The 13,124-nt window shown below is 32.8% G+C and overlaps 1 protein-coding gene across 9 annotated transcripts in view; it reads left to right on the plus strand.

Annotated features, from left to right (window-relative positions):
- Ubr3 (ubiquitin protein ligase E3 component n-recognin 3) overlaps positions 1–13,124 on the plus strand; it is a 228,214-nt gene that overhangs the window by 33,060 nt on the left and 182,030 nt on the right. For 6 of the 9 annotated variants that reach the window (XR_009227002.1, XM_058580166.1, XM_058580168.1 and 3 more), the window contains exons 3-5: positions 755–913; positions 6,805–6,948; positions 7,513–7,562. Coding sequence is in view for 8 of the 9 variants with exons in the window: in XM_058580166.1 (XP_058436149.1) it covers positions 755–913; positions 6,805–6,948; positions 7,513–7,562 (353 nt within the window). In the remaining variant the exon portion in view is untranslated. Of the gene's footprint in view, positions 1–754; positions 914–6,804; positions 6,949–7,512; positions 7,563–13,124 lie in introns of those variants that run through there. The other 3 variants (XM_058580167.1, XM_046447326.2, XM_058580169.1) reach the window with 2 other exon arrangements.

Genomic DNA, 13,124 nt, shown 5'->3' on the forward strand with positions numbered 1-13,124 from the left:
AGACCCTGTCTATAAATAAAATACAAAATAGGACTGGGGGATGTGGCTCAGTGGTTGAGAGCTCCTGAGTTCGATCTCTGTTTCCCCCCATCTCCCAAAAAAAAAGATCACTGGGAAGAGTATATAAATGAATAGTATACAATATTAGTTTTCCATTGAGAAAGTAAGGTTTTAGATGCTGAATAAAGAATGAAATTAATGTCACCTTTCCTGGACATACAGGTGCTCCCTTAGCTTTCTTATATGTGTTCTTCTTTTAATCAATTATGACTCAACGCTAAAGATTTCTATTTATTTCTTCCTTTTAGATATTAACTTCTCTAAAACATCTTTTTCTTTTTATATTTAATATTCTGTGTCATTGCTGTCTAAGATTTTTATCTCTCCCTTCAGCTATACTAGGCATTTTGCCTGCTGTGTTTTTATATATATATATATATATATGATATTTTTACACACATACACATATATGTACTTTTTTAGTGTGTGGTACTGGGTATTAAACACAGGGTTGCTTTCACTAAACAATATCCCCAGCCTTTTGTAGTTGCTGAGGCTGGCCTTGAACTTGTGATCCTTCTGCGTTAGCCTCCTGAGTCTCTGGGATTATAGGTATGTACCACCATGTTCTTCCTTTAGTTATCATTGATTGTACATATACACATACAAATTTTATATGTATACTTATATCTGTGCGTATATATGTATATACACACACATACACATATATACATTTTTTTTTTTTTCCTTTTAGCAGCTGATGTATCATCAGAAAAAGACCTTAACAAAGTCCTTCAGCTTTTGGAACCTCAAATTTCCTTTTTAGAAGACCTAACTAAAATGGGAGGAGCAATGAGGTCTGTTCTTACCCAGGTTTTGACAAACCAACAAAACTACAAAGATCTAACTTCTGGTGAGTAAAATGTTAGATGAGAAATTTATAATTATGTTACTATAAATATACATTTTATAACTTAAAAGCAAAATGTGGATTTTTCATAGAAAACTTGAAGTTAAGAGAATTCATAGATGAGGAAGTTGAGCTCCAGAAAAATTAAATGATCTATTAAAGATCTCACAACTAATTTATTTTGAGAAGCCCAAGTCTTTCAACATTTGATGTAACATATTTAAAAAAAAACCCTTTATTTTATTTATTCATTTTGTGTGTGTGTGTGTGTGTGTGTTGCTGAGAATTGAAACCAGTGCCTCACATGTGCAAGGCAAGTGCTCTGCCACTGAGCCCCTTGATGTAACATATTTATAATTATGCTTTACTGCCCTGTTTTCCAATAGTAACAACCACTTTTATGTTTATAGTTTTGGTATTTTAAATTTCTGGATTATATGGACTAGGATTTTATTATAATAAGGAGTTTAAATTATAAAACTTGGGATTACTGAATGTTTTATGTATCTGGTATACTGTAATAAAAATAGTTTAAACACCTTTAGTTTGCCCCAATTATTGTACAATAAATGCATCAATTATTTCAAAATCTTGTTATAAATATTTTAAACAGTGCTTTTTCTTACTGTTTGTGAACAACATAATTTGAAAATTAAAGTTCATCATGTTTTTTTGAGTGGTAAAATTTTCATGGGTATTGTTTACCATATTAGATGCTTATCTGATACACTTATTTCTTCAATACTTTCTTTTGACTGCTAGTACTGGGGATTGAATATTGGACCTTGTACTCATGAGGCAAGCCCTCCACCAGTGAGCTACACCCTCAACCCTTTAAATTTTTTTTTTTTTTTTTTTTTTGTAATTTGAGATAGGACCTTGCTAAGTTGTACAGATGGGCTTCAAAATTGCAATCCTCTTTCCTCATCCTCCCAGAAACTGGGATATCAGGTGGGGTGGCATCACTATGCCTGGCTAAGTCACAAAGTTCTTATTAGGCACCCACAAGGTGCTTGACTCTGGACCAGGCACTGGAGTGTGGGGTAGGGAAGGTAATAGTAAACTTTTATTATTCTATCCTTGCTCTTATAAAACTGTGGTCTAATGAGTTAGGTTTCATTAATCAAACTAACCCCCTCTCTCAATTGTGTAATTATAAACTATAATAAGTGCTGTGAAAGTGTTGGGCAAGTGATTGTGAAAGAAAGATCCAGTTTCACTGGTGGTAGAGGCATGAAGCATCACTGTGGAAGCAGTATTTAAACTAAAACCCAATGGTTGAGAGGGAGTCATTTAACTAAAGGATGAGGGGAGTTGAGTATAAAGCCATGGAGTTGGAGTCCAGGTAGATGACATCTGCTTTTGGCTACTGGAATGGCTCTTATGTCATAACAACATAAAACTGGACAAATGATGAGGCAGCTGTTTTCAGGCTCTGGATATCAGGTAGCCCATGACTGTGAACTCAGAAGGGAAAAAAATGAGATGAGCCTCATGACAGCTCTGGGAACAACTTCCTGATTATAGAGAAACACTGGTATTGAAGCAGAGCATTGTGGTCTTGTTAAGAATGCAGAGATTAAGGTGTAGGACAGCTGATGTCATTGGAAATTATGGAGTCTTGGGGTAGAATGCTGAGATATAGTGGGGGCAGACTTGTGAGGGAGTCCTGGAAGTGCTTAGCTAAAGACTGGATTGCATATTTATAGGATGAGACTACTTAAACCTTACTACATTGATTACTATGGGATTAAAAGCAGAAAAGAAATAATAGAGGTCATGCAATGTTGGGGGACATTGGAGTTTCAGTTCAACCAGACCTCAGATATTTAGCAGAGTTACCAGTAGGCCAAACCTTGGTGTAAAGTCTGTTTTAGACAAGCCTTTAAGAAAGCCTATATTTAGCCGGGTGCAGTGCTTGTATGCTTGTAACCCTAGCAGCTCGGGAGGCTGAGGCAGGAAGATCTAGAGTTCAAAGCCAGCCTCAGCAACGAGTGAGGTGCTAACCAACTCAGTAAGACCCTGTCTCTAAATAAAATACAAAATAGAGCTGGGGATGTGGCTTAGTGCCCCTGAATTCAATCCCTGGTACCCTCCCCCCCCCCCCAAAAAAAAAAAAAAAGAAAGCCTATAACTCTTAACAGGATTTGCAAGGAAGGAAGAGTTTAGAGGTGATTCCTGTGACTCAAGAGGGCCTTCTGAGCAATTAGGCTTTTCACAGGTCTGCTCCTTACCGAGCATGAAACCAAGCCTTCATGCATTTTTGGTATTCAATCTTAAACCTTACTACATTGATTACTATGGGATTAAAAGCAGAAAAGAAATAATAGAGGTCATGCAATGTTGGGGGACATTGGAGTTTCAGTTTGGTATTCAATCTGTGATTGAATTGTCTTCTAGAACAAAATTTAATATTCTTTAGAGGAAGGAAATAGAATCCAAAATGTTCTATAATGTGTCATGAGAATATCCAGAATATAATAAAAACTGATGAAAATATAGGAAAACAAACTGTGCTATAGGCAAGAAAAAAAAAATAGCCACCAGAAATTGATCTTAAGGTGGCCCAGATATTGGGTTTAACTCATAAAGATACGAGAGCAATTATTACAAATATATTTACCTATTTTAAATATGTTCAAGATATTTAAGGAAAATATGTTCAAAGAATTAGGAAATGTGTAAATTAATGAGTGAAGTGATAGGAATCTTAGCACAGAATGTAAACAAAAAGAACCAAAGTGAAATTCTAGAACAAAGTTTTGTTAAATTCAATAACTGAATTAAAAAATTCACTTCATTGGCTTAGTAGCAGCTTTGATAGGGTAGAGAAGTCAGTGAATTTCAAGGTGAATCAATAGACTAGACAGAAAGAAAAATGATTAAAGAAAATATACAAATACAAAGAAAATCACACATAGATCTTTCCTAGATTCCAGGCAAAAGGACGAGTGTCTGGAAATATCTATGGATGGAAATGAGCCTATTTTTAAGGGACTATAAAGGCCAAGGTGGTTGATGTGAAATGAATAGGGGGGATAGTGTCGCAAATAAGACTCCTACATTAGACTAGATCCAGATCAGACAGGTTCTCATGGTCCATGTAAAATTTTCTATTTTGTTCTGAATGTGGTGGGACGTCATGGAAATATTTTAACCTTAAGAGTGAGATGATCAGATATGTATTTTAAAAAGGTGACTTGTTTTGCCAGCAGTTAATTGGAAGGTATAAGAAAAGCAGCTCAAGGGGCAGAAGTCTAGGGTAAAGACGATGGTGGCTTGTGCTTGAGTTTTGGTGATGAAACTGGAGAGAGGTGAAGTTCATATCTGGACATCTGTTATTTCTTATCCTAGAAAATGGTTTGTTATTCAGAAATTATCAACTATTGAGAAAGAGAACAAACAGGTTGTTCTTAATCATTGGAGGAATGTATATTTTAGGAATATTTTGTGATAGTTTTCCTCTTTTGTTTAAACAATTTTTAAAAATATTGTTTTAGATATTGATGGAAAAAAGTATTCATTTATTTATATGTTGTACTGAGAATCGAACCCAGTGCCTCGCACATTCTAGGCAAGTGTTCTATCACTGAGCCACAACCCCAGTCCTAAACAATTTTTAAAAATTCTTATTTCCCAGGGGCTAGGGATGTGGCTCAAGTGGTAGGGCACTGGCCTGGCATGCGAGAGGCACTGGGTTCGATTCTCAGCACCACATAAAAATAAAGATATTGTGTCCACCTAAAACTAAAAAATAAAATATAAAAAAATCTTATTTCCTGAAGTTAATAGCAACAATTCTTAACTTTTAATGATGGAAATCAAATTAGATTTTAATTCAGAAGCTTTGAATTTGCAGTCTAGATTCCCTTCTATGTGAAACTGGCTAGCTATATTATCTTTTCTTTAAAAAATATTTTTTGTTATACAAGGGTACAATATCTTTATTTTGTTTATTTATTTTTATGTGGTGCTGAGGATCGAACCCAGGGTCTGTCACACATGCGAGGCGAGTGCTCTACCACTGAGCCACAACCCCAGCCCCACTATATTGTCTTTTTAAGCCTCAAGTTTCTTACTTAAAAAAAATGGTGGTTATATATTTATTTTTCTCAGGGTTATTGTGAGGGGTTGACTTAGATGAACATTTAGCATTATTGAAGTCAATATGTGGCTTGTGTTATTCAGCAGATATTTAGTAATTTCTTTTTCTTTTTTTCTCATGAAGCTGGGGATCAAACCCAAGGCCTCACACATACTAGGCAAGTGCTCTACCTCTGACTGAGCTATACCCTCCAGGCCTGAATCATTTCTTATACAGAACTCTGAAAGTTCTTTGTTCTTTTTTTTAAAAGTTATTTTTTAGTTATAGATGTATATATAGTTTTATTTATTTTTATGTGGTGCTGAGGATCGAACCCAGTGCCTTACATGTGCAAGGCAGGCAGTCTGCCACTGAGCCACAACCCCAGCCCAAGTCTTTGTTTTTCATAAACTAATTCTTTATTCTTCATAAACTGGAATTGAAGAAGGAAATTCCCATTTGTTTAGTCTGTGTTGGAGTTTTAAAAAAATTTTTATTTTTTAATCAAGGGCAGATAGAGATTGAAAATTATAAAACAAAACAAGAATAAGGAAACCAAATAAAAGAGAAAAACTCAGCAAATATTAAACTAATTTATATAATCAGAGAGATTCACAGTTTAAGATGCATAATCTACTATGAAGAGGTGAATGCCAAGGAAATTTGCCTTGATGTAGAAAATAATTGTTTCACTTAAAAAACTCTTAATTATCAATCTGTTTTTCTTTTACTATTATTCCACCCTCCGTAATACATTAAAAAGCAAAAACAAAAGAAAAAATTGGCAATAATAAGCTGCAATGCTTAAATGAAAGTTCTGGGATTGTGTGATTGTAGAACTTAAACCTTTCTGTATTTTTGGAAGTAAATTGTTTTTATTAATATTTCAGTAGAAACTATACTTCTAATTCCTTAAATGTGATTGACACAGGAATTAAAATAATTTAATTTGTAGTATTTGAAAATTCCATTCAGGTATTATCTCTTCAAAAAAAAGCTTTTTCTAGGTATTGTGCTTTGAATAAGTTTGAATGCTTGGAATTACAAGATCACAGATTGACAGACCATGTGGTGAAGTCTGCCACATAATTTTCATCTGTTGTATTATCTGCTTCGCTTCTCTCCTTGACTCTTCTCTTCTCTTCTCTTCTCTTCTCTTCTCTTCTCTTCTCTCTTTCACACTCTCTCTAAATATTGGTACTGGGGATAGAACCCAGGGGTGCTTTACCATTGAACTACATCCCCAGCACTTTTTATGTTTCATTTTTGAGACTGGGTCTCACCAGGTTTGCAGTGTTGGCCTTGAAATTGGGAATTCTCCTATCAGCCTCCTGAGTGGCTGGGATTAGAGGCATGTGCCTGGCTGTTTATTTTTCTTTACCACCGATTTTAAAGTTCTTGAAGGTTAGAATCATGCTTCATTATTATTTTTTTTTATTTTTATATTCTAATTTGTTTTTTTTAAATTTTTTATTTTGCTATATATGACAGCAGAATGCATTACAATTCGTATTACAATGTAGAGCACAATTTTTCATATCTCTGGTTGTATACAAAGTATATTCTCTCATTTATTTTGACACCAGCTGCTATTTTCCTATTTGTTACAAGTATCCTGTGCCTTTTGGAATTATTAATAACAAACACAAGCACAAAAATATTATCTGAAGCTATTTTATGTTGTTCCACTTCCAGTAGAATATTCACCTATTTTATCATGTGTATATTAATTAATGAGATGACTGTATTTAGATTTTAAATGGAATATATATATATATTTTTTTAATTTTAAATTTGTTTTAAATATTAGGACCTGGAGAAAATGCTTGTGCAAAGAAAAGTCATGAAAAGTACCTTATAGCTTTGAAGAGCTCTGGACTCACATATCCTGAGGATAAGCTTGTATATGGTATTCAGGAGCCATCTGCTGGTACTAGCACTCTGGCAGTTCAAGGTTTGTATAAGTATTTAGTTTGAGCAGTAGTGACTTTTCTGTATTAAAACAAAAATAACAACAATAAAACCCCTGAAATGTTCATTATTGAACAAATTTATTTTGAGCTAAAACAGTGTCATTTTTTTTTACAAGAAAACTATTATAAATTTAGAAGCAAGAAAGAATAAATTGGCTAAAGAAAAAGTATATTTTTCTTGAATGGAATTTGGTTACTTTTATAAGGTTCTGGTTCTAACTCATGAGAAATGTACCACTTGGTATTTAAGAGTGTCCCAAAACTTTATTGGCTTAGTATTTTAATAAATCATGGTTTAAAACTAAAAAAAAACCAAACACCATTTGTAATTATTAAATCTTGAGATTTTTCCATTGAAGTATTAAACCTATTAGGCCCAAATTTATTTAAGATAAATGTTGACCTTTGCCAAGATAACTGTTAAAACGAGGTGTCTTAATACAACAAAACTTAGCTTTTTGATATTTATATGTCTCAAAATAATTTTAAAGTAAATCAATATATAACAACTATGAAGGGCAACTTTTTTTTCCTCCCTTCTAAAGGTTTTGCAGGTGCAACAGGAACATTGGGACAAGTAGATTCTTCAGATGAGGTGAGACTTAAAGTTTAAAAATTTAAAAAATAAAATTTAAAAAGTTATAGAAGTATAAAGATTTGTGTATATTATTTGATTTAAATTCCTCATTCGGTTAGACTAGAACATGGAACCTCAGAGTGATTTTTTAGGAAGCCTGACCATAAAATTACTTAGTAATAGGTCAAGGACTACAAGTAGAGTTTTATTTCTTGTTTCTAATTCATTTCTCTTTTTACAGTTTAAAAGTGGGAGATGTAAAGTAGAAGGAATACCAGTTGAGTAGAGAAAGGGAATAAGGGGAAGGAGGAGGGAGGGAATAAGGAGGTACTGGGGAATGAAACAGACCAAATTTATATTGTTATATTGTGTACATGTATGAATATGTAACAGTGAATCCCACTAATATGTATAATTATAATGCACCAATTAAAAAAAGAACCACCCTAAAATAAATAAAAGTAGGAGATGGATCTTTCTCCTAAGAAAATATCCCCAAATATATCTGTGTACAATGAATTTTGTATGTTCAATGAAATTGTCTTAAAAAATTTAAGTCTAGAATAAATTATTAAAAGAATATGAATTTGGGAAAAGGGAAGAACTATGGAATGAAATTTACAAAATTATGCTATGTACATATATGAATATACCTCAAGTGAATTCCATCTATATGGATGTCTATAAAGCATCAGTTAAAAAATAACACAAAACCAGTAGAATAGAGGAAGGTCAATAGGGGAAGGGAAGAAGAGGGGGAAAGAGGAAACTACTGGGGACTGAAATGGAGCAAATTAGATTCTGTGCATGTATGATTATGTCAAAATGAACCCCACTATTACAAATAACTATAATATACTAATAAAAACGTTTAAGAAACAGAATATGAATTGTAATCATTTTTCTAATCCTATAATAAAGGTAATGCCTTACATGAACGATTACTTAAAAAAAGTGCTATATTTGGAAGTAGATCGTCAATTAGAAATTTTGGTTTTTATATTGTTGGTTAATAAATATTTCTAATAAATCCTTTATTATCATCTCATTTTGTAAGTACATGAAAAAATTGCTTTATTACTTTTGTTTATAATCTGTATTCTTAAAAAATTATAAAGTTTATATATATTTCTATGGAATAATACTTTTAATGGCTAAAAATTAAAAAAATTACATTTAAGCATACACAAGTATACCAAATGCTTCTTTTGGAAGGATAGTTTCTGTTATAGGATCTTGTAATTAATTTAATGCCTAGGATTTAAATTTTATATGAATATTTTCCCTCAAAAAATCCTCCCCAAAATGCAACATTTGAAGCTTCAGTTTGGACAATTTTGAAGAATTTTCATCAGATTGGACATGCAGTTAGTATGCCCTTAGGAATTTGACTTTGAAATTAGGCTGCCTGAGTTTGAATTCTGGCTTCTGTACTAATTAGTATTGTGACCTTGGGCGAGTGTCTTAACCTCTCCATGCTTAGATTTTCTCATCTATAAAATGGAGATACTAGTTTTTAGTTCATAGGAATATTAAGAGGGTTGAATGGGTTAATACATTAACCATTTAGAGCTGGGCAAGATAGGGCATACCTGTAACCACAGCTTTTTGTAGTTTTTACATTTATCACGTTTTCCAATGGAATAAAAATGAAATCATTTAGACATTTGAAAATGTAAGAATTTGAATCACTGTAATCCCAGTTACTCAGGAGACTGAAGCAGGAAGATTGAAAATTTGCGGCCAGCCTCAGCAATTTAGTAGGGTCCTAAGCAACTTGGAAACCCTGTCTTAAAATGAAAATGGCTGCAGATGTAGCTCAGTGATAAAGTGCCCCTGGGTTCAATCTTCATTACCAAAAAAAAAAAAAAAAAGGAAGAAGAATTTGAAGTACAATATTTAACTGGAAGTTGATTGAAGGGACATGTACTTTATTTTTTTATTTTTTTTTAAGCGCATCATTAGGATCATCATTTTGTTTCCTTTTAGTGTGCAATTAGTTCTTCATGTATTCCTCAAGACATTACAATATATACCCTGAAAAGAACTTGAGCTTTAGAGTCAAGACTAAGTTTGAATTTTTGCTCATAATATCCCTATGATTTTTGCAAAGTCATTTAACTTCTGAACATTAATTTCTTTGTTAAAAGACGGTAATTCTAATGTTAGCAATGGTCCCTGTTATTGACCAGGCATATATGTGGATTTTTATGTATGCTTTCTATCCTATTGTCTTATGTATATAAGGGATTCAGATATTTTAATTTTTGAGTTATTATGGATCACACTATAGAAATTTCTGCTGATATTTCTTTTTTCTTTTTTTTTTTTTTTTTAAACATTTTTAGTTGTAGATGGACACAATACCTTTATTTTGTTTAGTTTTTTTTTTATTGGTGCTGGGAAACAAACCCAGTGCCTCATCCATGCTAGGCAAGTGCTCTACCACTGAGCTACAACCCAAGCTCTGCTGATATTTTTAGGAACTAGTTACTAATGCATGGTTTAAAAACAATGAAGTTTGCTTCCAAATATAGATTAAAATTACTGATGTAATGTGAATACATTGTAGTTGTTTTTGCTGGACAATTCAAATAAAAGTTTTTTCTCCACCCTTTCTAATACAGGCCCCTCCGTTAGTTAATAGTTTGAATGTCTTTGACAGGCCCATTTCTGTGTAGTTAAATAACTATTTTTACAAAAATGTATAGTGTGTGTGTGTGTGTGTGTGTATGTACATGCATGTGTGTAAGTAATACTGTAAAACAGTATATTGTTTTGTGACCTGCTTTTATTTACTATGTTATATAAATCCATCTTTGTATACTATTCTTTCTGTTTGCCAAATAACGTTCTAAAATATGAATAAGCCACAACTTATCCATTTTCTTAATTTCCAATTTTTACAAAAAAATATAATGCTTTAATTTCTTTTTGTGTAGATGTACAAATAGTTCTCTAAAATGTGAAATTGTGAGGTCATGGCATATAACATATCTTAAATTTTAATAGGTTATACTTTTTCTGATTATAAAAGTTACACAAGCATTTAAAATGAAAAGTGAAAGACCAGTCATGTTTTAGTGACAATGTCAGGAAAATTTCTCTCTTAAGATTGTGGCTCGGCACTGTGGCACATACCTGTAATCCGAGGGGCTTGGGAGGCTGAGGCAGAAGGATGGAGAGTTCAAAGCCAGCTTTAGCAACAGTGAGGTGCTAAGCAACGCAGTGAGATCCTGTCTCTAAGTAAAATACAAAAAAGGGCTGGGGATGTGGCTCAGTGGTTGAGTGCCCCTGAGTTCAATACCCAGTAAACACCCCTGCCCCCACCAAAAAAAGATTGTGATCACAATTTTCTGTATAAAATATATATTCATGTTTTATTGATGTATATACTAAGATGTTTGCTTTATGGCAATCATGTGATGTAACGAGCAAAAATGAGATTTAGGAGGAGCAATTAAAATGTTGTAAAAATTATGAATGCTATAGCTAAAAGGGACCTGGAAATTTTTCATGTCTAATTTTCTTATTTATGGATGAGGAAGCTGAATTCTTTAGAATTAATCAATTCACTCACATAGTGAATTTCATGTAGTGAGTGGTAGCACTGAAACTGGACACTAAATCTCCTAATTGCTGGTCTAGTGTTCTTTCTGAAAAGTGAGTCAATCACTGTTCATTTTTGTTACTATTACAATAACTAGACTATTGTATGCAGTAAATTTTTTGAAAACTATGGCTTAAAATTATCATTTTATTTTGCTCATAATTTTATGACTTGGGAATTTGGGCAAGGCAGCTGGATAGTTCTCTCTTGGGATATCTTATGTGATTGCAGTTGGTTGTCGGCTGCATCTGTGATTATTTCAAGGCCAAACTCAGATGGAGGTCTAAGATAACTTACTCTCAGAGTTGACAGTCAGTGCTGGCTGTCCAGAGGGAGCTCAGGTAACTATTCATCAGTGTTTACATCTGGCTTCTCCAGCATGGTGGTCTTAAATTAGACGTCTTTACATAGTGACTGACTTCTCCCAGAAAGATCACCCCAAGACAAAACCTGTAGAGCCATATCTGAACTAGCCCTGGAAGTTACATTGTGTTACTACACTGCATTCTATTAGTTATAAGTGACTTCAATTAGCCCAGATTTAGTGGGAGGATATACAGATCCTACTTGTAGATGGGAGGAGTGCCATAGAATTTGTAAACATGTTTTATAACTTCCACAATCACATTGTGACATTAGCTATTCTTTTCATCAGATTCTCTTGATATCCAGTAATGTCTAGTGATTATAGCTAAGTAACATCCCAATGATTGATTTTCGATTTTTCTATTTCAGTGGCATTTTTCTCCTGAGAAAAACTGTACCTAATTATGAAATAATAATGTAGCGGGATGGGGTTGTAGCTCAGTGGTACAGCACTTGCCTAGCATGTGTGAGGCACTGGGTTATATTCTCAGCACCACATAAAAATAAATAAATAAAAATAAAGGTCCATCAATAACAACAACAAAAATTAATTACTTGGGGCTAGGGTTGTGGCTCAGCAGTAGAGCGCTTGCCTCGCATGTGCGAGACCCTGGGTTCGATCCTCAGCACCACATAAAAAAATAAACAAGTGAAATAAAGGTGTTGTGTTCAACTACAACTAAAAAATAAACATAAAAAAAATCTAAGAAAAAAAATTAATTACTTAAAAATAATGATGTAGCCATTAATATGGACATATAATGACTATTGAAGGATTTTAATGAAAAGAATAATGGCTGCTATTGTACATTGAGACAATGAAAACACATATTTCAGACTGAAAGATATTTAGGTAGTTTATTTTTACCATTGTAAAGTAAGAAAGGAATATTATAAAATTTTGCTTTGTTTATTGCAACTAAAGGAGTAAAACATACTTTTGAATTTAATAATGAAACTAACATTATGTGATTTGTCTGCTTGTCATTGTTAGGGTCATCTGTTTCCTCTCAGCATTTGTTTCTTATTTATTAATGAGAGATATTATTTTATTAGGACTGTTGGCCTACATGGAAAAGAAATTTCTATTTGGGTTAGGTATCATATGCAAGAAGTGTGTTAATTGAGTATTTCCTGTAGAGGGAAACATAAAATTTGCCACTTAGCCAATTAAAAACTAATGACATTATTTTAAATTTGTATTGTACTTTTATTCTTTTCAAAGTATTTTTCACATGTATTACTTTAAAATGATCCTCAGCACCACATAAAAAAATAAACAAGTGAAATAAAGGTGTTGTGTCCAACTACAACTAAAAAATAAATATAAAAAAATTTTAAGAAAAAATTACTTAAAAATAATAATGTAGCCATTATTAAATATTTAATAATACATTATTAAATATGTAATTTTTAATATTTAAATATGTAAAATGATTAAATATGTAAGCATCATTAAAGAATGGAGTATACAGATTAAGGAGAAAAAAGATGAAGGGATAAGGTAGATAGAAAGATAAAACTATTTTATGTCATTTAAAAATTTCATTAAGGCTTTGAAGTCAGCCTGCCTGCCTGCCTCTCTCTCTTTCTCTGTTTCTTTT

The sequence above is a fragment of the Marmota monax genome, unplaced genomic scaffold (assembly GCF_021218885.2).
Source record: "Marmota monax isolate L192 unplaced genomic scaffold, Marmota_monax_Labrador192_F-V1.1 WCK01_AAM20220418_F8-fsc00007, whole genome shotgun sequence".
In the NCBI taxonomy this organism is placed as follows: Eukaryota; Metazoa; Chordata; class Mammalia; order Rodentia; family Sciuridae; genus Marmota; species Marmota monax.